Source organism: Anolis carolinensis, chromosome 3 (assembly GCF_035594765.1).
Source record: "Anolis carolinensis isolate JA03-04 chromosome 3, rAnoCar3.1.pri, whole genome shotgun sequence".
Taxonomy (NCBI): Eukaryota; Metazoa; Chordata; class Lepidosauria; order Squamata; family Dactyloidae; genus Anolis; species Anolis carolinensis.
The window spans coordinates 279,786,056-279,812,223 of NC_085843.1; the positions used below are offsets into that span (position 1 = coordinate 279,786,056).

Sequence of the window (26,168 nt, forward strand, 5' to 3'; positions counted from 1 at the left end):
ATGGGAGTGCTACGCTCCCTGTAAGCCGCTCCTGTTATTAGTCTGGCTGCCGCCCGTTGTACTAGTTGAAGCTTCCGAGCCGTCTTCAAAGGTAGCCCCACATAGAGAGCATTGCAGTAATCCAAATGGGATGTAACCAGAGCGCGGACCACCGTGGCCAAGTCAGACCTCCCAAGGTATGGGCGCAGCTGGCGCACAAGTCTTAGTTGCGCGAAAGCTCCCCTGGCCTCCGCTGAGATCTGGGGCTCCAGGCTCAGCGATGAGTCCAGGATCATCCCCAGACTGCGAACCTGTGTCTTCAGGGGGAATGTGACCCCATCCAACACAGGCTGTAACCCTATTCCCTGTTCAGCCCTGCGACTGATCAGGAGGACCTCTGTCTTGTCTGGATTAAGTTTCAATTTGTTCACCCTCATCCAGTCCGACACAGCAGCCAGACACCAGTTCAGGACCTGAACAGCCTCCTTAGTGACAGGTGGAAAAGAGTGATGGAGCTGGACATCATCTGCATACAGATGACACCGCACCCCGAAACTCCGGATGATCTCTCCCAGTGGCTTCATGTATATGTTGAATAACATGGGGGACAGTATTGACCCCTGCGGGACCCCACAAGTCAACGGTTGTGGGGCCGAGCAGGTGTCCCCCAATGACACCATCTGGGAACGACCCTCCAGAAAGGACCAGAGCCACTGCAAAACAGTACCCCCGAGACCCATCCGGGCAAGGCGTCCCAGAAGGATACCGTATACATGTTATCTTCATATAGAAGAGGGAGAGGGAAGAGCCAAGGGGCCCCTATCAGAGTAATAACCGACAAAAGGAGATGTGGAAGAGGGGGGACACTGGCCATTTCAGCGCTCTAGGGGCTGCAAGAGAGTTCTGGCTGTTCCCAGATTGTCCCCCATAGAGAGTTTGGGTAACCGAGCTGCCGGTCCCCCCAAGTTGAAAATGCTGTTGCTAAACACCAGGTTTGTTAATGATAAAACAACTATCATCAGGATGAATATGCAGACCTGGCATGCATTACAGAGACCTGGTTGGACGATGTTGGGGGAGTTAATCTCACTCAGCTTTGTCCACCAGGTTTCTCGGTGCAGCAGCAGGCTAGACCCAGGGGGGCGAGGAGGAGGAGGAGTCACTGTGGTCTGTCGAGATTCCATCTCCCTGACCAGGTGCCCCATCCCTCAATCGACCTCATCTGAATGTGTCTACTTCAGGGTGGGTGACCAGGACAGAATAGGGATACTGCTCAACAGTATCCCTACCTGAGCTAGCCGGGGTGATTTCAGGCCTGACATTGAAGTCCCAGCAACTAATAGTGCTGAAGGACTTCAATGTCCATGCAGATACCACCTTGTTGGGAGTGGCTGAGGACTTCATGGCCACCATGACAACCATGGGGTTGTCCCAAGTTGTTTCTGGCCCACCCATGTGGCTGGACACACCTTAGATCTGGTCTTTTTTGTTTGGGATAGAAGGAAGGTGACAGCGGTGTAGGGGAACTATCCACATATTCATTGTCATGGACTGATCACTACCTGGTCAAGTTTAGGCTTGTGAACAGGTTGGCTCCTGTAAATCACAATTTGATGGCCAGCCCAACATTTGGGTTCTTATGCAAATGTTATCAGCGGTGCTCTTACCAGTAGTGTTCTAGACACAAGTACTACTGCAGCTCTCTCAGGAAGCTCTGCCACCTTTCTAAATTTATTGACTGCTGTAGTGTGCTTTCAAGTTGTTTCAGATGTAGGGCTACTCTAAGATGAACCTATCCCAGGATTTTTCAGCCAAAAGAAGCCAAAAGCAGCTGGTTTTGGCAGCCACGTGGTCTGCTGTGGCCAGAAAAAATGGCAGTGGAGCCTGTGCCATAATGGCTAGCTGAACAAGCTGGACCAGCTGGAGCCCATTTTTCAAAACAGATCTGTGCACAATCCTAATTTATATTCCCTGATAATACATAGTAGACTCTACTCAGCACTATACAGCTCTGTGCAGACCTTCCTTGCAGTTGGAAGATCAACACCCTCAACAAGCTCAGAGTTTGGACTCTAGCTACTTTTCTCAAAGAAATCTGACAAATTGTAAAAAGTTGCTTGAAAGAGATGAACAAAGTGAAAGAGTTGCTTATCCAGTGAATCTACTCCAGGTTTTAGCCCAAGTTTCAAAGAAGCTGCCCTGGGTGCTGAAACTACTTGGCTTCTCTAAAGGCCCTTCCAGACAGCCAGATAACCAGAATGTCAAGGCAGATAATCCACAATATCTGCTTTGAACTGAATTATCTGAGTCCACACTGCCATATAACCCAGTACAATGTGGATTTTATAAAACTGTGTGGAAGGGGCCTAAACCAGTGGTTTCTAAACTTTGTTTCTCTGGGTGTTTGGAATTCAGTTTCCAGAAACTTAATACAGCAATCAATAAGCCAATACAATTTATTTTCTTTGTTTATTTTATCAGGGTCTATGGCGAGGAACAGCACACACTTGATATGGACGAGGTGGTGTTGTTATCCCAATTATAGGGCTTTGGTTGAGTTCTTTGACTCCTTCTGGCAGCTGGAAGCGGAAGGTCCTCAGCAGGTTGGTCAAGAAGAGGAAGTACTCAATTCTTGCCAGATGCTCTCCCAGACACACCCGAGCACCTGAAAAGGATGTAAAGAAGAGCAGAAAGTGAGTATATATCCCAGACAGCGTATAAGGGTGGTTCAGGGACCAGAATATGAATTGGTAACCAAGTGTCCATACTTTTTCTACAAGTGCTCATCTACACTGAGATTGAGATTTTTTAAAAATTGCACGTATGAGTAACTTTCTGTCTTTGTCCATTACTTGTGAATTTCCAGGACTAGCCATGTTTTTGGCTACTAGCCCTGGATTCAAGAAGTCATGGCCACTTCTTTCTGTCCTGGGAGCTACAGATACAGGCAGGAGTAAATTCCCATGAGTTGAATTTAAAAAATAATAATACTTACACTAATATACTTATAGGATAATACTGATAGGATTTTGGCCATAATTTCTCAACATTTCCACAAGTTTGGACTTCTACTTTTACCTGCACCAAATGGCAGAAATTCTTCTCTAGCCACAAAATTCCCCTCCTTGTCCAAAAAATGATTCGGATTGAACTCTTCAGGAGTCTCCCATTGCTCAGGATCAAAAAGAACGGAGCGTACATCTGGTATAACAATGGTCCCCTAAAAGAAAAAGAAAAAATGATTGGCACCCACAGAGACACACTTCTCTTGGAACTGCAAGTGACCAAGATCGGATGTCAGTCTAGTTATCCTACTGCTGAATATCACCATTAACAGGCAGAGTCAATTTCACATATGTGAACTTATTGTCCCATTGGCCAATGAGGAACGCATTGGGTGCATTTACACCAGGCATGGGCAAACTTCGGCCCTCCAGGTGTTTTGGATTCCAACTCCCACAATTCCTAACCACCGGTAGGCTGTTAGGGATTGTGGGAGTGTAAGTCCGAAACACCTGGAGGGACCAAAGTTTGTCCATGCCTGGCCTACACAGTAGAAGTAGTGCAGTTTGACACCACTTGAACTGCCATGACTCAATGCTATAAAATCCTTGGAGTTGTAGTTTGGTGAAGCACCAGCCTTTCATTGTAGAGCAGGTGAAAGGACTTATAAACAACAGTTCCCATGATTCCATAGCATTGAGCCATAGCAGCTAAACTGGTGTCAACCTGCAATAATTTTACAGTGTAGATTTACTTATTGAGGTTATTTGTGTGATCTAAGGGCCATATTATCCAGAATATCAAGGATTGTCTGAGTCCACACTGCTATATAATCCAGTTCAATGTGGATTTTATACAGCTATGTAGAAGGCACCTTAGTTAAGGAAGTGGCACAGAGAAAGCACTACTCCCAACCAAAATAAACTCATTGAATCAAGACATAGGATTCAACAGTTCTACTCTATTAACAGTAGGACTAAGACCCATGTGAGATGTTTAAACTTATTCATACAACCATGAACTGAAAATGAACGTATGCATAATGGCCAAAAAATTACCACCGGAAGTGCAAGGGAACCAACACAGGTTTGTGACACCAACAAGATTCCAGACATTTTGTTTGGGATAATTTCCCATGGTCTGTATATTGGCAACATATTTTGTATGTGTAAGTGTTAGCAGGTAAACAAGACTGGATTATTTCCTTTTCCTCGACTGTGCCATCAGACCCAAAGCCTCAAATCAAGAGCTGCACCCAGATTTCCTCACTCAGGCACAGCCCTGAAATGGTGTTAGGCCAATGGTGTTGCAAAGAGGCAGAATCCTGGTTTAAAACTTGACATTTAATGGGTGGGCGGAGAAATTAATCCCTTGGATATTCTTGTTATTATCGGCATAAGCAACTTATCAATAAAGGAATGTCTTCAGGAGAATTAGCCACCAGGGCAGTGGGACGGATGAAAAAAGTTTCAAAACTCATTACAAAATTCGGGGCACGGGTGTTTCATTTCTAAAGTGTTTCTAAAGTATAGTTAGTGAAAATTACATTACTATAACGAGAGTAAGGAAATTTTGTTGTTTTTTTGTTATAGTAATCGTGGAAGTGGCGAAGCTTCAGGGGCTCCTTTCTCCCTCATTTTTACAGCTATTGGGGTGAAAGTTGCTACAGTGGTAGAACACATTTACCACTGTTAGCCCATCAAGTTTCAGAGTGTTTTACTTATCCATGAAATTTTGAAGAATTTTCAAAGTTTTTATAAACAACATATTTTTAAAAAAACTACAAGAGCTATCACCTTGAATTTTCTATCCAATGACACAAGATAACAGGGGATCATTCCCCCCAACTTTCCGAAATACAGTGTTCCCTCACTACTTTGCAGTTCACTTTTCACAGATTTACTGTTTTGCGGTTTTCAATAAATTCTAAAAAATATATTATAAATCATAAAAAAATTACAATTTACAGCCTAAGGAAGAGAGGAAATAGAAGCCCAAGGGAGAGAAAAGGAGCCCAAGTGGAAACAGGAGGAGTAGAAGGCAATTTATCAACACACAACTGGTTGATAAAGACTTAAAATAGTGTATAACTACTAAAATAATGTATAAATATTAAAATAAATATAGTGTCCCTACTTTGTGGATTTTCACTTATTGCGGGTGGTCCTGGAACACAACCCCCACAATAAGTGAGGGAGCACTGTATTCATAGATCGACTAGTTTTGGGATTTTAAAAAAGTTTTGACAAAAACTTTTAAAAAAAAAAAAAAAGCCACAAGAGCTGTCTCATTGAATATCTCTCATATGAGGGTTTTGGAATTAAAAATGAGCAACGTATAGGAGAAAACATTTACCATATGCAGTTGAAAGCCACATCCAAATACCACATCTCACGTAGTCACCATTCAAACCTAGGCACTTATCATAGCGATAAATGAGCTTGGAAACTCCTTCCCCACTAAATTCTGCCGCCTCTGTCATCAACCCTTCCCCCTTCCCGCAGCTGTGCAGCGTCGCCAAAACGCTGTGTTGCCAGTGGTTGGAAACAAGTGGTTGACAACGTTTTGTTAATTTTAAATTCCAAAACGTAATGTACTTTCTGGATAGTCCTTGTATTAACCAATAGAAGTTCCACTTAGGGGTTTCTTCCCAGCCCAGCACAGAGATTTCCTTACTAGAAGTATCAGCCAGTCCTCCTCTTTACAGATTCAGCAATACGGAGGGACACATTTCTCCCCTCTCCTGATTAGGGCTTTCTGATGCTGAGCAGAATTTTGGGAAATATAGTTTAGGGAAGGGCCTTTTGAATTCTCTGGAATAGGGCTCCTTGCCTTCACAAACTATGTTTACCAGAATGTTGTGCTTTCTCAGTCTATTTCCCAGGAAACTCTGCTTCCCTCTCCTAATGGCTAGCTATAGGACACTAATTTAAAGAAGAAAGGAGCCTTTTTGGCTTTGTTTTCTTCCTTGAGATCAAAATGAAACTGACTTTGAGAGGCATCCAAGGTTTACAAAATTCAAACGAAAAGCATGGGGTAAGTTTCAATTCTTAAGTTTTTGGCACAGGCCACACCCATGTGTCAGATATTGAATCGTAAGTAAGAATTTAACTATTTGATCCAACTTACGAGAACTAAAGATTATTTTGTACAGCCCTATTAGCCACCCATGGCAAGCAGCTCAACTAGACTTTATATCTTTTTCTGCTCCCACTTCGAAAACCACCAGTATGGCAAATGGGAGTTAGGAATCGTAGTTCATTCCCAGGTTTCATGTACTATTTCTGTAATAATTATTGGATGTTTATATACAATGGTATTTTCATTACTTCCCAGTTTTAATCAATTTTTTTTAATGAGCCTATTACAAAATATTATAAATTTTGTAATACACAAAATATATTTTGTAAGCTTTGGGATCTGCTCCAATTACTTTTTTCAAGTAATTAGAGCAGTGTAATAAGTAAACATGAATGAAAGTGATTGACAAATGGAATGGCCCTGGATTATGATTTGAATGGTGTGGTTTTAATTGTTGTTTTTATAATTTACATTTTCATTGTTTTGGTTTTAATTGTAACTATTATTTTAATATATGTGTGTATGGCATCGAATTGCTGCCTGTTGTAAGGCCGCCTTGAAAAGCAGGGTACAAATATGGCAAATAAATAAATATATATATATATTGGCACTACACAAGATATATCTGGGTGTGTCCATTTGTCAAAATGCCATCCTCTGGAGCTCTATATGCATGTGCAGCCATAAACATTCTGTACCTTGGGAATGCAAAAGCCTCTCAAGTTCATGTCTTTAGTTGATTGCCTTGCGAATCCAACTAACAAGATATATTTTGAACGCTGGATCTCATGAAACACAGCATTTGTATAAGGCAGTTTCTTTAGGTCTTGATAGCAGATGGAGGAGGAAACCAAAACGTCTTCTATCTCCTTGTGGACTTTATCTGAGGAAAATGTTAGAAATAAACAAAAGCTTCACTTTAAACAATACATTTTGTTTCAAAAACCTTGAGAAATCATTAATGATATTTACACACAATGAAATTATTCATATGAGTGTACTAATATAAATGCAATACACTTTAATGAATCTCAGTTCAGTCAGTTTGCTACATTTTTATCTGATTTTTTCTTTAAGGAGTTCTTCCTAATCCCAGGATCACATTCTAATCCAGGGCGAGAAAGTACACGTTGTTGAGCACATAGTCTGTGGGGTTGTTGTTGTTGTTGTTGTTGTTGTTGTTGTTGTTGTTGTTGTTGTTGGCATCCAGCATGCTCAAGCCACTGACAAAGCCCCTGCATCTCCAAATCTTTTTCAAAAACAAATTTTCAGGTGAAAATCAACCAAAGATTATCCAAACCAGACACAATTGAATTATTATTTGTATTTATTTCATTAGTAATTCCTGTCCACTTTGACTAATTCACACCAATGTTCCATTTCTTGTTTTGCTATGTTTAGCTTTCCCTAATTTGTGCTTTACAGACTCCATGTTCCTAGAACATGTGCTGTACAGCTTATGCAAATTCAGACTTTTCTTTATCTTCTGAGCAAATCAAGAGCTGGCCATCCCTTTTGTTTAAATTCAGTGGCATCTTTAGCCATAGCACTACTCATAGTGCCCATCTACTCTGACCATTTAATGCAGTTTCAAACCAAATCGAAGAAAGTGCTTTTGCTAACTTTGAACTGCATTATATGGTCAATGGAGATGAGTGGCCCAATTGTCTTTGCTGCCTCTGTCAGGGGCAGAATTCAGAATAACCTGCAAGTTTGGGTAACATGGGGAATGATGTGTTAAAGTATATTTGGCTCACATTACCTTGGATCAGTCACATATGGTGTGGAGCCATCACAGGGCTGATCCAAATCTACACTGACCTAAGTGGGCTCTATAAATGGGCCCTTATCACTTTAAGGAGGGAGCTGCAAAGCTTGTGAGCAGATATAGAGAAAGCCCTCTCTCTTGGAAAGACAGACTGAAAGGATGAGTTCTTACAAGGTAAGTGTGTTTGTTTTAGAACAGAAGCTATTAGACTAGAAGCTGAATATGATTTCCCTTCATTTTAACATACATTTGAAAGATGTTAAATCTTGTAAACATTACAATTCATGCAATAGGAGTTTTCAAAAGGAGCCCTTGTTCCCATTGCACAGAGATCTCTCTTACCTTGGATATCTGGATGATTTGTCAAAAGGAGGATTGCCCATTTCAAAGTAGTGGCAGTTGTTTCTGATCCAGCAATAAAGAAGTCATGGATACACTGAGCCAAGTTGTCTTCATCATATGTAGTATTAAGGTCATTCTTGCTCTGATGATGAAAATATGAAAGGTGAAATTAATTTTTTGATTAATTATAATCATGCCTTCAGAGCTTCCTTTATCCCTGTCATAATTAAAGCCATCCAGTCACCTTTAAAGAGATCTGAGATTTTTGGAAAATGAAAATCTCCATAACCTTTTGGAAATTTTATGATCTTTGGAAAGTACAATATAGTACAATATAGTAATTTAATGCTTATATTGTGCTATGCTAATAATATATTGTATGTACATTTGATTTGTAAGCTGCTGTGAGTCCTCTTCGGGGTGAGAACAGCGGGATATAAATGTAGTAAATAAATAAATAAATAAAGGCATGACCTTGTTAGAAGTCATAACCTTTTTTGGAAAATGATGCCATAACCTTTTGGGAAAATGGCATTCATGCAAGGCCATTAGGTTTCTCAGCTGTTAAACTGATGTACCTAGATATCTCTTTGAACTGTTAGGAACAAAGATATGCCAATGCACAAAAACACACACATACAGTAGAGTCTCATTTATCCAACATAAACGGGCCGGCAGAACATTGGATAAGCGAATATGTTGGATAATAAGGAGGGATCAAGGAAAAGTCTATTAAACATCAAATTAGGTTATGATTTTACAAATTAAGCACCAAAACATCATGTTATATAACAAATTGACAGAAAAAGTAGTTCAATACGCAGGAATGCTATGTAGTAATTACTGTATTTACGAATTTAGCACCAAAATATCATGATGTATTGAAAACATTGACTACAAAAATGCGTTGGATAATCCAGAATGTTAGATAAGTGAATGTTGGATAAGTGAAACTCTACTGTATATGTATATAGCAGAGTTTTAGAAGTGTTCCTTTCAGTTGCCCAAAAACATCTACTCTTCCTTAAAACATCTTGGTTGAAATCATGCTCCTGATTAATAATAAAGAATGCTCATTGGAAATGAGTTTATTTATTTATTTCGTGTCAAAAGCATTGTACATTTCAAATAATGGAAATAAAAATAATTTAAAAAAAAAAAAAAGAAATCACAAGCAACTAAATAGTTTTGGACCAAAAGCGGGCAACAGCAACCGCATTGTCCGTAGCTTTAAACAACTCCTCCTCCGTACATGAGGCAGGGCATTGTGGGCAAGCATACATATGCTGAGTTGTTTGTTCAGCTCCACAGTCACACAAGGTGGAGGATTCCTCCAGGTAGTGCCACCTTGCTAAGTTGTCTTTTGATCTGCCCACTCCACTTCTGAGTCTGTTCAGGGACTTCCAAGTTGCCCATTCTTGGTTTGCCCCTGGAGGAAGACCCTCTTGGGGGGCCATCCAGTTAGAATTGCCAGGTTTAGCTGCCCAGAGAGACACCCTTGCTGCTGCTGGAGGAACATCAAGAGGACTGGTGGTTCTCATGAAGCCCTTCCTTGATTTGAGTCTGGTGGGAGGAGGCTGATGGTCATGCAGTGGGTGGCTTTCACAATGTTCAACCTTTTTTCTCTCACCATTAGCAGCAACTTCCCGTCGCACTTCAGGAGGGGCAATGCCAGCTAACTTGTAGAATTTATCAACAGGTGTAGGTTTAAGGCATCCCGTGATGATTCTGCATGTTTCATTCAGTGCTATGTCCACCTGCTTTGCATGGGCAGACTTGTGCCAAACAGGACAGGCGTACTCTGCAGTTGAGAAAGACAAGGCCAGGGCTGATGTTCTTACTATTTGTGGGTCTGCACCCCATGCGCTGCCAGTCAGTTTCCGCAGGATGTTATTGCATGCAGCTACTTTGTGCTTGGTGTTCATGCAGTGTTTCCTATATGTTAGTGTTCGGTCTAAGGTGACACCAAGGTATTTAGGATGGAAACAGTGTTCGAGCTCTTGGCCTTCCCAAGTAACTTTCAGTTTCCTGTTGGCTTCGCGGTTACGTAGGTGGAAAGCACACACTTGTGTCTTGGCAGGGTTAGGCTTCAGGTGGTTCTCTTTGTAGTAGCTGGAGAGATCTTTCAAGGCATTGGTGAGTTGCTTTTCAACTGTTTCAAAATCTTTTGCTTGTGTTGTAAGGCCAAGGTCATCCGCATATATAAAGCTCTTTGTGAGTGGTGGTAGTGGCTGATCGTTCGTGAAGATATTAAATAAGGTTGGTGCAAGAACGCTGCCTTGGGGTAAACCATTCTTTTGCCTCCTCCATCTGCTTTTCTGGCCCTGATACTCTACATAGAAGCTGCGGTTTTCCAAGAGGGTCTGGACAGTTTTTGTAAAGTCAAAGTCCCGGGTGATATGGTAGACTTTATGCAGCATTTTTCTATGTGTCATAGGCTGCCGTAAGGTCCACAAAGACTGTTCCCGTAATGCAGCCTTTCTCGATATGTTCAGTCAGATGAAGAATTTGACCTGTACAGTTTTTCCCTGGTCTGAAACCTGCTTGTTGTGCAATAAGCTTGGGTTCGATAACAGGTCCTAGTCGATTTAATAGCATTCTCTCATAGACTTTATTATAGATGACATAAGAGGGAGATTGGTCGATAGTTCCTGGCATTGGAGGCATCTTTACCAGGTTTTAAGATGGCAATTATCTTAGAATTGGAAATGAGTGAAAAACTGTTTTTTGATCTAGATGTGACATGTAAGCAGCTAAATAGGGAGGAGAAGGAACACAAGGGGTGGGAATGAGGGGAGTTGGAAAATTTCAAGGAAGGGTTTCCATATGTAGGTAAAATCCAAACAAGAAGAATGGGAAACTCTCAGTATTTTCAGAGACTCTTCTGCTCCCTTCTGGATAATCCCTGATACCCCACTTACTTTCTCCATCTGAAGTAGATAGAAATCAATGAAGTCCTGTGGCTCGTGGTAGGAGTTTTCCTCCTTGTGCTTCTCTATTTTCTCCTTTGCTAATGAAAGCAGCATCTCTGAAACACCTAATGCCTGCTTGTGAGGTCCAGGAAGATGCTTCATGAGGCATGGAATTACTTCATAAAGCTACAGGGAAGACAAAAATAAAATCCAGCCTGTATGTTTAACCTGTAGAATAAATCTAGATAGATGCAGTTATGCAGGAACCCTTCTTATGAACAACAACACTGCAAAACCAATTGTTTTTCTTGTTGACCAACTGTTTCACTTACCAAACTCCTAACTTTATCCATGACGACCCTCAAACTCTAAGATCTATTTAGAGTTTAATTAAACTCACTAAATAATTCATATCAGCTCTTGCTCTGGCCGCTGGAAAATGGAGAAAAATGCCAGTGTCTCCCATCACTTCCTTCCCAATACTTGCATTCTTTCATTGCTTTATGCTTTGTGAAAGGAGAAGAGGGTGATGCCTTTACATTGCACTGGCTGCAGATTTCATGGTTGCATTGGTGTAATTCTCTTGTTAGACAACCAACAGAAGTAAGGGGAGAGAAAGAGAGGCAGATATGCAATAGGACCATTTCTATAAATTTAATTATTATCAGATTTACAATAATATTATTGATAGAGTCTGAATTTCTCTTGAAATGAGTTATATCCTCCCCATCTCAGCCATGTCTGAATCAGGATCAAATTGCATTTTGGCAGAGATTTCTTAATAAGTCCCCCTAAAAAGCAGATCCTGGGATTTCACAGAATGTTGTCATGTCAACAAAGGATGAATAATAAAGCTTGAATTCTAAACTACAAAAGGGCCCTGAGTCAATTCTTCCAATTGCTTAAATATTCACCAATGCTATGAGAACACAATAAAAACTAGTAAAACCTTATATGGGACCTTTCAATACTTTTGGATAGGACAAGTGACAACTCAAGAGTTCAGTGAACCTTTTTAGATATGGACCTTTTGCGAGATCATGTTTACAATCTGCATCTTTCTATATTCAATTACACTCTGGTCCCACTTTCACAACTGGTAATTATGCTTTTGTTCAGGCCTGTGAAGCATCTGAGGATGAGGACAGGGATTTTCTGTTTGAGCCTGGTGTTTCTCTGGGGAAAAGCAAAAGTATTTTTTGAGAAGATGAAAATGTTTTGGGTAGATCTGTTGTCAGGGAAACAGGCAATGATTCTCATGAGAATCAGCCAGGTATTGACACTGAAAGGAATGTGGAGGAGACAAAAAGGTTACTGATAACCCAGCGTTTATAACTCAGAAGAAATAGCGTGAAGCAGAGACAAATTCATTGTTCCCAGAGGCGGAAAGATAAACAAAGGGAGCCTAGGTGTGAGAAAGCGTGATGTCATGGGCAAGAGGGAGTATTCTTAAGGAATTGGAGTCAACATTTGGTGAGGAGATCAACGTTGGATTTTCATTTGTCAAGTTGCCTGTCTTGGGAGTTCCAAGTTATGAGTTCTGTTCTTGGGTCTGTATCTTGTTTTCCTGTTTAAATTCCTTGCCTCCTGTTTGGATTACAAATTTTGTTTCAAGTTACAAATCTTCACACTATGGTCAAGTTCAAGTATCAAGCCTTTGGATTATGGCCATGTTCATGTTTTCAAGATTTTGGATATAATTCTAGTTTGAGTGCAACAAACCTTAGATTACAGTTTCTTGCTTTTACCTTCGGTTTGGAATTCATATTCAGCGTTGGTCATTGCTTTTTGTTAAGCTCCTGGAAATCTAGGTCATGGATGTAACTTGCAAACTACTTTTATTTATTTATTTATTTACAGTATTTATATTCCGCCCTTCTCACCCCAAAGGGGACTCAGGGCGGATCACATTATAACACACATAGGGCAAACATTCAATGCCCATAAACACATCAAACAGAGACTGAGAGACACACGCAGAGGCAAGTTAACGTTCTTCTGAGGGGATGTTAGATTCTGGCCACAGGGGGGAGCAACTGCTTCATCATCCACACTGACGGCACTTCCTCATTCCAGGTCGTAAATTAGTTAATCTTGCCTCCCCACTTTATAAGTGGTACCTTATCTCCTACTTGATAGATGCAACTATCTTTCGGGTTGCTAGGTCAGCAACGAGCAGGGGCTATTTTTTATTTTTAATTGACGGGTGCTCACCCCGCCACGGGCTGGCCTCGAACTCATGACCTCATGGTCAGAGTGATTTAAGGCAGCTGCTCAACAGCTGTGCCACAGCCCTTTTACATACTGGGTTTTGCTGGTACTTTAGTGAATGCTTAGTCTGCTTATTTTAACATTATTTTGAAACTGGTTTTTATATTAGATACTCTTTTCTTAATAAACATATTGTTGTTGTTGATCTATGTGATGTTTGGGTGAAAAGGGGATCAAGCAGGCAGCTGGGCTTCTACAGCTTTAATATTTGTGGCTATTCTAATATTCTGTTCCATTGAAAGAATAGAAGTAGCTTGATATCTTCAAAAGCTCATACAGAAATATATCAGTTATTCTGAATGGTGCCTTTTTATGCTGCCTACTCCAGATAATGTATGCACTGCTTCAAGACATCTAAATTTGGTGAATGTATGGACTGGGCTAATTTGAGCACCATACTTATCCTTGACCCATAATGAGATATTTGTAAAGCTCTGAACTGACTTTACTGGTTTAATTTGGGAATGTTGTGAGCTGTTCCACTTTCATGCACACAATTATTTCTTGATTTTAATTCCTCTTTGCTGCAAAGTGTTCAGTGTGGCTACACGATCTATCCATCACTCTTCTAACTTCTAAAGCATTGTGAGAAAGCATTGCCTAAATAGGTTACTGTGAGTCTTTTGGGCTGTATGGCCATTCAGAAGTTTTTGACCATACAGCTCAAAAGACTCACAGCAACCCAGTGATTCCTTCCATAAAAGCCTTTGACAATACATTGCCTAAATGATTTCTCACAATGAAATAAGAACCTATGGCTGAGGAAGAATTTAAACCTAACTTATTTTTTCATAATTCTTATAGATTAGAGCCTTTGGAGTTCTATTGAACTTAGCGGGTAAGAAAAAGCTTACTTACTGCATGAGAAAAGCTTCCTATGAATTTTAAACCAAGATCAAGGCCTTCAATTAATTTCTTGAAGTTTTCATCTTCAAGAGAAAACCGTTGTCCAAACATCACAGCACATATCACATTGGAGACAGAATTTGTGATGGCCATTGAGGGATCAAATGGCTGCCCTGTAAATAAAGTTCTATTAACAAGAATTCACCACCTTCCTCTAATAGCAGGAGTTGTTCTTTCTTTGGGAGCTTACCTCTGTATTACAAATCAACCGCAATAAGCTAAATTCCTCTCCAAAGAGCAGAACAGGTTATACAATTATTTCTTCAAGCTGAGACAAGTGCTAGAAACTAGTGCCTAATATTACATACCTTTTTCATGTGCAAATATCTCTACAAGCTGCTGGGCTTCAGCTTCTATTTGGCTCTCCATATCTTTTTTCCCCAATCCCAGTTTCCGCATCGTAAGTAGTCCAAATCGTCTCTGCTGCTTCCACAAGTGACCATTGGAAAGTATAATACCTGCATAATGAATCCATATGATACTATTATTTACAAAATTCATGCCAAAATACTTAGGTAGCTCTCGGTCCCACTCCGTCTCAAGCATGGCTGGTGGGAATGAGAGAAAGGGCCTTCTCCGTGGCCACCCCACCTCTGGAACTCCCTTCCTAAGGAGTTAAAGACAGCTCCCTCCCTCCTCGCCTTCAAGAAACAGCTGAAGACGTACCTTTGCACACTGGCTTATGAAGAGGAGGAGGAATTAATGGTAATACTACCATTATACCTCTGATTAATAGCTACCACGTATCTACGCCCTGTTCGCCCCACCAGCTCAATAGATATCATGAGCAATGATCAATCTATCTGCCCCCAAGGAACTGGGAATGCTTCTGTTAGATGTTTGATGTTTTGTTTTATGTCTGATATAACAGACATAAGTTTTAATTTAATTTTAGTTCTTAAGTCATAATTTGTTTTCATATGTTAGGTTGTCAATTGTCATTATTATGGGTGTATTGTTGTTATGTTCGGGCATTATTTATTTATTTATTTTATTTACAGTATTTCTATTCTGCCCTTCTCACCCTGAAGGGGACTCAGGGTGGATTACAATGAACACATATATGGCAAACATTCAATGCCAACAGACAAACAACATACAGTATAGACAGACACAGAGGCATTTAACATTTTTCCAGCTTCACGATTCCGGCCACAGGGGGAGCAGTTGCTTCACCGTCCACTAGTGGCTGTACTTCCAGTTTTGCTGGCAGTTTTATGGTGTTGTAAATTAGTTAAATTAGCCTCCCACGTAAAGCATACATAAATTTCCCTACTTAACAGATGCAACTGTGGTTGTTGTATGTTTTCCAGTTTGTATGGCCATGTTCTAGATGTATTCTCTCCTGATGTTTCGCCCACATCTATGGCTTCAACAGCAAGCTGGGCTATTTAATGGTCGGGGGCTTAACCCAACCCGGGCTTCGAACTCATGACCTCTCGGTCAGTAGTGATTTATTGCAGCTGGTTAATAGCCAGCTGCACCACAGCCCGGGTGAATTGAATGTTTGCCTTTTATGTTTGAAATTCGCCCTGAGTTCCTCCGGGGAGATAGGATTGAATATAAATAATGATGATGACGATGATGACGACAATGACAACGATGATGATGATGATGATGATGATGATGATTATTATTATTATTATTATTATTATTATTATTGCTAGCCCAAGCTAGGCATCTTTTACTACAGAATGTGCCGATGTGTGCATATGCTTCCAATACCAGCACTGTGTGTAGTTGATTTTATATTTTCAATTTAAAACATTATTTCATCAGAAGGATAATGTTTTTTGCAAGTCCCACAGACAAACTATGTGGATCTCAGAGTCAACTGAGTGAATGTTACTTTTGTGTTGTTGTTTGCCATTGAGTTATGGTGACCCTATGAATGAAAGACCTCCAAGATCCCTGGTCATCATCTGTCTTTCCTGGAAACTTGTTTGGAATGCCCAATTTGGGGGCTACCACTTTGAGTTGCTTTGCAATGTGGCCTAGCTGTAGTAGTGCCATAGATTTAGTTCTGCGTGCTTTCCTTACTACCTTTCATCTTGCAGATAACTCATCTCCTCTTGACTTCCTTGGTTTCTTTTCCAGAACTACCCACATGCTTGCCTTCTTTCTGCTTGATTTTTTTCCCATTCATACTTTTCAAGCCAAGCTTATCCATCAAAACTTTTGTGATAAGAGATGTTGTGCTCCTCAGGGTTTAGGTAATTCACTTTCTTAGTGTTAAAAAGGAGAAAAAGAGTGGGGAAGAAAGATTGTGGCAGCACCACAGTGCTGTTTTTCACTGACTGAAACTTTCATAGAGTATTCATTTCTTCTTGCCTTTTTCCATTGAGAAAGGTCTAGTGCAGCCTCTTCACAACTTACCCTTTTCTCTTCCTAAATCTCTAAAGAAAGGTGTCAGTGGCCTGTCAGATAATTCTTCCAAGTGGTTGACCAGTCCTTCCTTCACAACTTGGAATCCAGATAGTACCACAACAGGTAAATTTGCCACCCATATTGTATAAATGTTTCCATATTGCTTTGCCATCTGCCATTAGGAACAAAGTAGAAGAAAGAGATGTTACACTCAGATGAATCGGGTTATTTTACATTAATATGTGAATGCCAGCTGTCCTGAAATGTTTACTTGTGCAGCTTCTGCCCATGGTCTCCAGTTTATCATTCCCCCTCAGTGTCACGACCCAGGCTACAGAGCACCAATAACCATACGCAGAGGCCAGATTCTATCTAATATCTTTATTAAGGAAATATATAAAGTTAATAAAAGCAAATGTAAAAGTTAGTCCAGAAGCAGACCTTTCAGGAAAGGTCAAAATTAGTCCAAAGAAACAATGTCCAATATGAAATATTAAGGTCCAAAGTTGTAATCCAATAACCGAAACACTCACTTTGCCAGGCAAAGTGAGGGGAGATGACAAGGTCCTTTAGTCCATGAACTTGAGCAAGGCTAGGAATTAACTTGATACTTGAAAACAAGGCTTGAATCGTGGCACAAGGTAACAAGGAACAAGAACAAGATCCGTGGAATTACTTGGTAAAATCCGTGAAACAAGGCAAGGTTTAGTCCTGAAAGGCGAGGCAAGGTCCGTAGGTAAACAAGGCTGGGAAACAGGAGCGAAGGCTTGAAAACAAGAACAAGGCTTGAACAGGAACGAGGCTTGGATCGGAGCGCGCTGTCCAGACACAACTCGCTCCGGAGGCTGACGAATTGACTCCGCAAAGTTATTCCGCGGGTAAAACACCTATATAGAGTCTAACTTTCCCGCCGAGAGCAGTTCTCTGGGAACCAGAAACGAAAGCTAATCTCTGAGACCAGATGTTTGACTCCTTAAAGATTCTCATGGAAAGCAGGCTTAATTGGCTAAATTCTTAGCAATTATTCTAGCACTCCTGCGCGAGGCCGCTTCCAAACCTCTCTGTTGTTTACAAAACTCATGGCGAGAAAACACAGGAGATGTAGCCTCAGTGTTTGTTTGACATACTTCTGGAACATAACCCTCTTGCAGGTGCAAGGTTCCCAGATCTGGCTGGGAAGAATCTGTCTGGGAAGAATCCAGTTCTGACTGGGAAGGTAAAAAACCCAAGTTTTCTTCTTCATCAGGCATCACAATGTCATGAGCAGGACTACATGGCCCATGGGTCATCACACTATCCCCCTCCTCAAGCCCCCTCCCAAACTGGGACTCTCTCCCCGAGGCGCGAGGTCGTGGCTTGGCGGGATAGGTCTGATGAAAGCGACGGGTTAGATCAGGAGCATGGACTGTGGAGGCGTCTTCCCAAGAGCGTTCCTCAGGGCCAAAACCCACCCAGTCAATGAGATATTGCAGGCGGCGGCGGTGAAAGCGAGAATCCAAAATGTCCTGAACCTCGAACTCGTCCTCCCCATCTACCAAAATAGTGACGGGGGCCGGCCGGTCTACATCTGGCCGCACCCCATCCGCCGGAAGGAGCAGGGAGCGGTGAAACACTGGGTGAATGCGCATTGAACGCGGAAGTTGGAGTTTGAAAGTCACGGGGTTTAATTGCGCCACCACTGGATAGGGGCCAATGAAACGGGCATCTAACTTCCGGCAAGGGCGATGGGAGGGCAAAAAGCGAGTGGACAGAAAAACCCGATCTCCTACCTTGATTTCGGGGCCCGGCTGGCGATGTTTGTCCGCGTGACGTTTATAGTCCTCCTTGGCTTGTTCCAGTTGCTGGAGCAAAAGTTGTTGCACCGCTGTGAGTTCCTGCAGCCAATCTTCTGCTGCGGGAACTTCTGAAGTTTCAATGACAGGGGGAAAGAAACGTGGATGGAAGCCGTAGTTTGCAAAGAACGGCGTTTCTTTTGTAGAAGCCTGGACTCCATTGTTGTAGGCAAACTCCGACAGTGGTAACAGAGAAGCCCAATTGTCCTGTTGGTAGTTTACATAACAGCGAAGGTACTGTTCCAAAGTGGCATTGGTGCGCTCCGTTTGCCCATCCGTTTGGGGATGATGAGCTGAAGATAAACGAGAGTCTATGCCCAATAGTTTTTGTAGTGCCTTCCAGAAACGAGAGGTGAATTGGGATCCACGGTCTGTGACCAAACTCTTGGGCAATCCATGTAGTCTGAAAACATGTTGGAGGAATAAATCTGCAGTCTCTTGGGCCGTGGGAAGGCCTTCACAGGGAATGAAATGGGCTAACTTGGTGAAAAGGTCCACCACCACTAGGATCGTGGTGAATCCACAGGAAGGTGGTAAGTCAGTGATAAAATCCGCAGAAATTATTTCCCATGGGCGAGATGGGGTAGGAAGGGGGTGTAGAAGCCCTGAGGGCTTCTCCCTTCTTATCTTGGAGCGCTGGCATACTGGGCAGGTGTTGACATATTTTTCCACATCTTTGCGGATCTTGGGCCACCAGAAATCTCTTAGGATCAAATGCATGGTTTTAAATAGTCCGAAATGCCCTGCTGGTTTGCAGTCATGACACAGACGAAGTGCTTTTTCCCTGCCCGGTCCGGGTGGGATATAAACATGATTTCTATAGCAAAGCAGTCCATCTTTAAGCGAAAAGGGAAAATGCAAACCTTGACGAAGTTGGTCCTGCGCCCAGGCATCTGCTTGCTGACTAGCCCTGATTTCTTGAGCACAGATGGGTCCTGGAGTAGAGGGAGTTGAATCAATGGGAGTGGATTTGGTGTTCCCCACTGTGAGCGTGGCAAAGTTCTCGGGTTGTAGTAGTTGGGATTCAAAGGTCTCCTTGCGTCCTGCAGCGTATTCCGGTTTACGTGACAGGGCGTCTGCTTGCTTGGTTTGGGCTGGGGTCACATAATGAATCTGGAAGTTGAAACGTTCAAAGAATAAAGCCCAACGTTGCTGCCTCTGATTTAGCTTGCGGGCAGTTCTTAGATGTTCTAGATTCCGATGATCAGTGTGGACTTCAATGGGAAATTTGGCCCCTTCTAGCCAATGTCTCCAAGTTTCAAAAGCTGCCTTTATGGCTAATAGTTCTTTTTCCCAAATGGTATAGTTCCTCTCTGGTGCGGTTAGTTGACGAGAATAATAGGCACAAGGATGAAGGTGATCTCCCACCGGTTGTAGGAGCACAGCCCCAATTGCCACATCAGAGGCGTCCGCTTGCACCACAAAAAGGGTTTCAGGATCTGGATGCTGAAGGATTGGCTGGGACGTGAATAATTTCTTTAGTTGCTGGAACCCTTTCTCTGCTTGATCAGTCCAGCGGAAGGGCTGTTTCCCACGGATGCAGCTGGTGATTGGGTCAGACCAGCGGGCAAAATCTGGAATGAACTTGCGGTAATAGTTCGCGAACCCCAAGAATCGCTGCACCTCTTTCTTGTTGGTTGGCGCCCGCCATTCCAATACTGCTGAAACTTTTGCCGGGTCCATGGAGAGCCCTAGAGGCGAGATGCGGTACCCCAGGAAATCTACCTCTTGTAGATCAAAAGCGCATTTTTCCAGCTTGGCATAAAGTCCATGATCCCGCAATCGTTGTAACACCATTTTAACGTGGTTCTCATGTTCTGATTGTGATCTAGAAAACACCAAAAAATCGTCCAGGTAGATGATCAAGAACCGATCTAGATAGTCCTGAAAAATGTCATTGACAAAATGCTGGAACGTTGCGGGAGCTCCGCATAAACCATAATTCATCACTCGGGACTCGAATAATCCGAATTTAGTCTGGAAGGCGGTCTTCCACTCGTCCCCTTCTCTGATGCGAACTAGATTATAAGCCCCCCGTAGGTCCAGCTTGGTGTAGACCTTGGCTCCTCGAAGTCGGTCTAGTAGATCCGAGATTAAGGGCAGGGGATAGCTGTTCCGCTTAGTGATATTGTTCAATGCTCTGTAGTCCACCACCAAGCGTAATTCCCCTGACTTCTTCTTCACAAACATCACTGGGGAGGCGGCTGGGGATTGAGAGGGTCTGATGAAACCCTTGCGAAGGTTTGTCTCTATAAATTCCCTGAGAGCTTCTTGCTCTGGTTCAGTCAGGGAGTAGAGATGCCCTCGCGGGATCGGGGCCCCCTCCACCAAGTCAATGGCACAGTCATAAGGTCTATGTGGGGGTAATTTTTCGGCTTCTTTTTCATTGAATACATCCCAATACTCGGAGTACTTCTTTGGCAAGGTGATAATGGGCTCGGTGTCTGTGGCATGGCAGACCTTGGCTACGAGGCAATGGTTTTGGCAGTACCTTGAAGCAAACTGCAGTTCTCTGTTGGACCAGGAGATGCTTGGGTCGTGAAGTGTCAGCCATGGAATCCCCAAAATCACAGGGAAATGGGGAACCTCAGTAACAAAGAAGGAAATCTCTTCCATATGTTCCCTTATCCACATCCTGGTGGGTTCCGACCACTGGCTTACGGGGCCCGTCTTGAGAGGGCGGCCATCGATGGCTTGCACCACACGGGCATTCTTGAAGTCATGATATTGTAATCCCAGAGAGTCGGCATACTCTCTATCAATGAAATTGTTGGTAGCTCCTGAGTCTATCATGGCGTGGATCATGACGGGTCCCTTTTTTGCTGACCATAAGGTGACCACTAGAAGGAACAGGACCCCGGTTGGCGGCTCTTGAATGGGTTTCTTGACTGGGTTGGCGAGCCTCTCTACGCCCGGTCGTTGGCTTCCCCCGCCGGCTGTGTGCCAGCCGCCTCAGACGCCTTCGTCTCCGTGGAGGACGCCGCCGCAAGACGGGCGGCGGGCTTCCCTTTGGCTGGGCACTCTCTGGCGAAGTGGCCCCCATTTCCGCAATACCAACAGAGATTTAGGCGTTGGCGGCGGGCCTTCTCGGCGGCATCTAATCTGGGACGCACATTGCCCAACTGCATCGGCACCTCCTCGCTCCCTCTGGGGTATGGGGATGGTGGTGGGGGTCTCCACACTGGACGCGGCTGAACGCTGGCGGGAGCGGGGGGTTTTGCCCCAGCTCTACCGCTCTGGCCTCGTACCCACTGTTTCCTGTTGGCAATCATGACTTCAGCCCGTAAACATTGATCGATGAGTGCTTCAAGCGTTTGGGGAGGATCCACCTTGGAGATTTCCTCCAGCATTTCAATGTTGAGACCCTCCCGAAATTGTCCTCTGAGGGCAACATCGTTCCAGCCGGTGTTGTGGGCCAGCACTCGGAACTCGGCTATGTACTGAGACATGGGTCTGTCTCCTTGGAAGAGGCGGCGGAGTTTGTGACCGGCTGCCTCCAAATTGTCCTCGATTCCCCAGGTCGCCTTAAGGTGGTCCAAGAAATGTTGCGCTGACCTTAGATGTGGGGAGGCTTGGTCGAACAGAGCCGTCGCCCAGTTAGCCGCTGGCCCGTCTAGGAGACTGTAAATCCACGCCACCTTGATGTCTTCCTGGGGAAACTCGGCATCACGGGCCTCTAGATAAGCTTGGCATTGGCGACGGAAAACATGAACCTTAGAAGCTTCTCCAGTAAACTTGGTTGGCAACGCCATGGCCGGAAGTCGGATTCCGCGTTCCTTCAAACCCTTTATTTCCCCATCCTGTGCATTGAGCTTATCACGGATTCGGTCCACCTCATCCTTGTCGATGGTGTAGGTAATCGGCTGGCCGCCCGGTCCAGGTCCGGCTCCGGTAGACATTCTGGCCGAGGTTAATTGGTGCTTAGGGTGGCGGAGTCAAACTGTCACGACCCAGGCTACAGAGCACCAATAACCATACGCAGAGGCCAGATTCTATCTAATATCTTTATTAAGGAAATATATAAAGTTAATAAAAGCAAATGTAAAAGTTAGTCCAGAAGCAGACCTTTCAGGAAAGGTCAAAATTAGTCCAAAGAAACAATGTCCAATATGAAATATTAAGGTCCAAAGTTGTAATCCAATAACCGAAACACTCACTTTGCCAGGCAAAGTGAGGGGAGATGACAAGGTCCTTTAGTCCATGAACTTGAGCAAGGCTAGGAATTAACTTGATACTTGAAAACAAGGCTTGAATCGTGGCACAAGGTAACAAGGAACAAGAACAAGATCCGTGGAATTACTTGGTAAAATCCGTGAAACAAGGCAAGGTTTAGTCCTGAAAGGCGAGGCAAGGTCCGTAGGTAAACAAGGCTGGGAAACAGGAGCGAAGGCTTGAAAACAAGAACAAGGCTTGAACAGGAACGAGGCTTGGATCGGAGCGCGCTGTCCAGACACAACTCGCTCCGGAGGCTGACGAATTGACTCCGCAAAGTTATTCCGCGGGTAAAACACCTATATAGAGTCTAACTTTCCCGCCGAGAGCAGTTCTCTGGGAACCAGAAACGAAAGCTAATCTCTGAGACCAGATGTTTGACTCCTTAAAGATTCTCATGGAAAGCAGGCTTAATTGGCTAAATTCTTAGCAATTATTCTAGCACTCCTGCGCGAGGCCGCTTCCAAACCTCTCTGTTGTTTACAAAACTCATGGCGAGAAAACACAGGAGATGTAGCCTCAGTGTTTGTTTGACATACTTCTGGAACATAACCCTCTTGCAGGTGCAAGGTTCCCAGATCTGGCTGGGAAGAATCTGTCTGGGAAGAATCCAGTTCTGACTGGGAAGGTAAAAAACCCAAGTTTTCTTCTTCATCAGGCATCACAATGTCATGAGCAGGACTACATGGCCCATGGGTCATCACACTCAGGTAAGTGATATCTTCTCCACTCTTCTCCATGTTGCTGGAACAATACATCTCCTTACCTTCCTTATGGTTCCTATATGTGGCACAGCATGTTCAAGTGCTGAGCTGCTGGACTTACGGACCGAAAGGTCACAGGTTCGAATCCAGGGAACGAAGTGAGCGCCAGCTGTTAGCTCCAGCTTCTGCCAACCTAGTAGTTCGAAAACATGCAAATGTTAGTAGATCAATAGGTACTGCTCTGGCGGGAGAGTAACGGTGCTCCATGCAGTCATGCCATCCACATGACCTTGGAGGTGTCTACAGACAATGCCGGCTCTTTGGCTTAGAAACGGAGATGAGCACCAACCCCCAGAGTCGAACACGACTGGACTTAATGTCAGGGGAAAACCTTTACCTTACCTATGAAATCAAATATTCACAGAATAGTCTTTGCACAACAATGAAAAGATGATGAAATAGAGGACTTGTTTATCAAATTTGCAGAGAACACCAGATTAGGACTCCTAATGAATTCAGCAGATTATTGAGCTGAACTAAAACTAACAAAATGAATTCCACCAAGGAGGAATGTAAAGGACTACAGGTAAAGATAAAGGTTTTCTCCTGACATTAAGTCTAGTTGTGTCCAACTCTGGGGTTGGTGCTCATCTCCATTTCTAAGCCGAAGAGCCGTTGTCCATAGACGCCTCCAAGGTCATGTGGCCAGCATGACTGCATGGAGCACTGTTACCTTCTTGCTGGAGCAGTATCTATTTATCAACTGACATTTGCATGTTTTCAAACTGCTAGGTTGGCAGAAGCTTGGGCTAACAGTGGGAGCTCACGCTACTCCCCGGATTTGAACCACCGATTTTTCGGTCAGCAAGTTCAGCAGCTCAGTGGTTTAGCCCGCTGTGCCATTCGGGGCTGAGGGACTTGTCAGAGTAATTAGCAGCGCAGCAGCAGTTGGATGGAATCAGAATGAAGAGACATCCAAGACGATGGTAAAACTATATACAAAGGAGAATCAAACATGATAAAAAGACCAGCCCCAAAACATGCCCCAAAAACACACTGGCACAGAAGATGAGATGCAGGCATGTCCACCTATCACATTTCTGACATGTGTGGCAAAATTAAAGATGATTGAAGCTGATTGTTTCCCATATTTCTAAAAGATTCTTTGCCTATGAGTGTCTGACAAAAGGGACGTTGCATCATGTGGTAGGACCCACAGGCACCAGTAGGCAAAGATCATCAGGATATAAGACTTTGCAATAAAGTCCTAAGTGTGTTTAAATGACAAGCTGTAAGCAACTATAGTTGGTATTGAATGCATAATTCAAGAGCTATCCCTAGTTCTGGTCTAGAAACTTCAGGGCCCAGAATGATCTTGAATTAGCAGACCTATTTGCAGATAAAGTTCATTCATCATCTTGGATAAGTTCTTTAAAGTTTGGACTAAACCTCAGGACATATTATTAATCACTAAAAGCCAAATTACCAGATTTCGTTGTGGGGTCTTTCCTTTGTTTATGTCCATCATGTCAAGTTGTCTCATTACATGTGAGGCAGCTACACTTTTAACATTAACTCAGTGGTTCTCAATCTTTGAGTCCCCAGGTGTTTTGACCTACAACTCCCAGAAATCACAGCCAGTTTACTAGCTGTTAGGGTTTCTGGGAGTTGAAGGCCAAAACATCTGTGGACCCACAGGTTGAAGACCACTGCAACTGATCCTGGAGTAGAAAGACATCATGCAAAGTTCCACCAGAAACAGGGCTGCATTTGGCAGAAGGAGAAATATGCTTCCATATCAAACATATCTTCCAGAGGGTTGTTGTTTTTTCACACAGAGCCATCACAGAAAGAAAATAAGGCACCGTTATTTTCGCTAAATACAGTATCTTACTCCACTTAATATGCTACTAGCTAATTCTTGAGAAAGAAGTACCTTTATCAGAGTATCTTCACGATATCCAAACCCAATTCGCCATAGGCCTCCAATGAAAGGAAGTGAAAGAGGCCCAGGGGGGAAAGTTTGAAATGATCGTTGTTGTCTCCGAAAGTACAGGACCAGAAGAATCACCAGGAGAGCAGTCAAATATACCCACACTCCTTCCATTCTCTAGACTTCTCTTTCTCTTTCTTTTTGACTCTTTTCAACTTGTGATGGGTGAAGCTGAAAGAAGAAGGTTAGATGCTCTTTCTCCAAGGTCTTTTTGCTTTTCTCACTGCTGGTTCCACTCCTCCCTCTCTTTCCTACTCACACCTCTTTCATATATTTTACATATTAAAACAACAATCGATTCATATCTGATGCCATAGCCAAGCTATGCCATGCCCTCTGGGCATCAGCAAGAAGAGCACATAACAGTTTTCAACATGTTTATTTCTGATATGTCAGGTGTTGCACAAACTAAGAAAAGAAGTCAAAGAATATACTTTTGTGGCTGGCAAGAAATCTGTTTTGCACCAAAATACATGCAAAACCCATTGATATGGCAGGCCAACTGTCATCATTAGCTCTTAATAGCATCCTTCTTGGAGTTATTCAAGAACTCCAATACAGTAGAGTCTCACCTATCCAACATAAACGGGCCGGCAGAATGTTGGATAAGCGAATATGTTGGATAATAAGGAGAGATTAAGGAAAAGCCTATTAAACATCAAATTAGGTTATGATTTTACAAATGAAGCACCAAAACATCATGTTATACAACAAATTTGGCAGAAAAAGTAGTTCAATGCACAGTAATGCTATGTAGTAATTACTGTATTTATGAATTTAGCACCAAAATATCACGAT

The 26,168-nt window shown here is 43.0% G+C and overlaps 1 protein-coding gene across 1 annotated transcript; it reads right to left on the reverse strand.

Annotated features, from left to right (window-relative positions):
* Positions 1–2,438: 2,438 nt before the first annotated feature.
* Positions 2,439–25,846, reverse strand: LOC100559999 (cytochrome P450 2J5). Its single transcript, XM_003224325.3, has 9 exons — positions 25,314–25,846; positions 16,639–16,801; positions 14,571–14,720; positions 14,215–14,375; positions 11,095–11,271; positions 8,174–8,315; positions 6,762–6,946; positions 3,058–3,199; positions 2,439–2,644 (listed from the first exon to the last, which is right to left on the reverse strand). The coding sequence occupies exons 1-9, from the start codon at positions 25,482–25,484 to the stop codon at positions 2,457–2,459; spliced, it is 1,479 nt and encodes a 492-aa protein (XP_003224373.2). The 5' UTR covers positions 25,485–25,846; the 3' UTR covers positions 2,439–2,456.
* Positions 25,847–26,168: the final 322 nt, after the last annotated feature.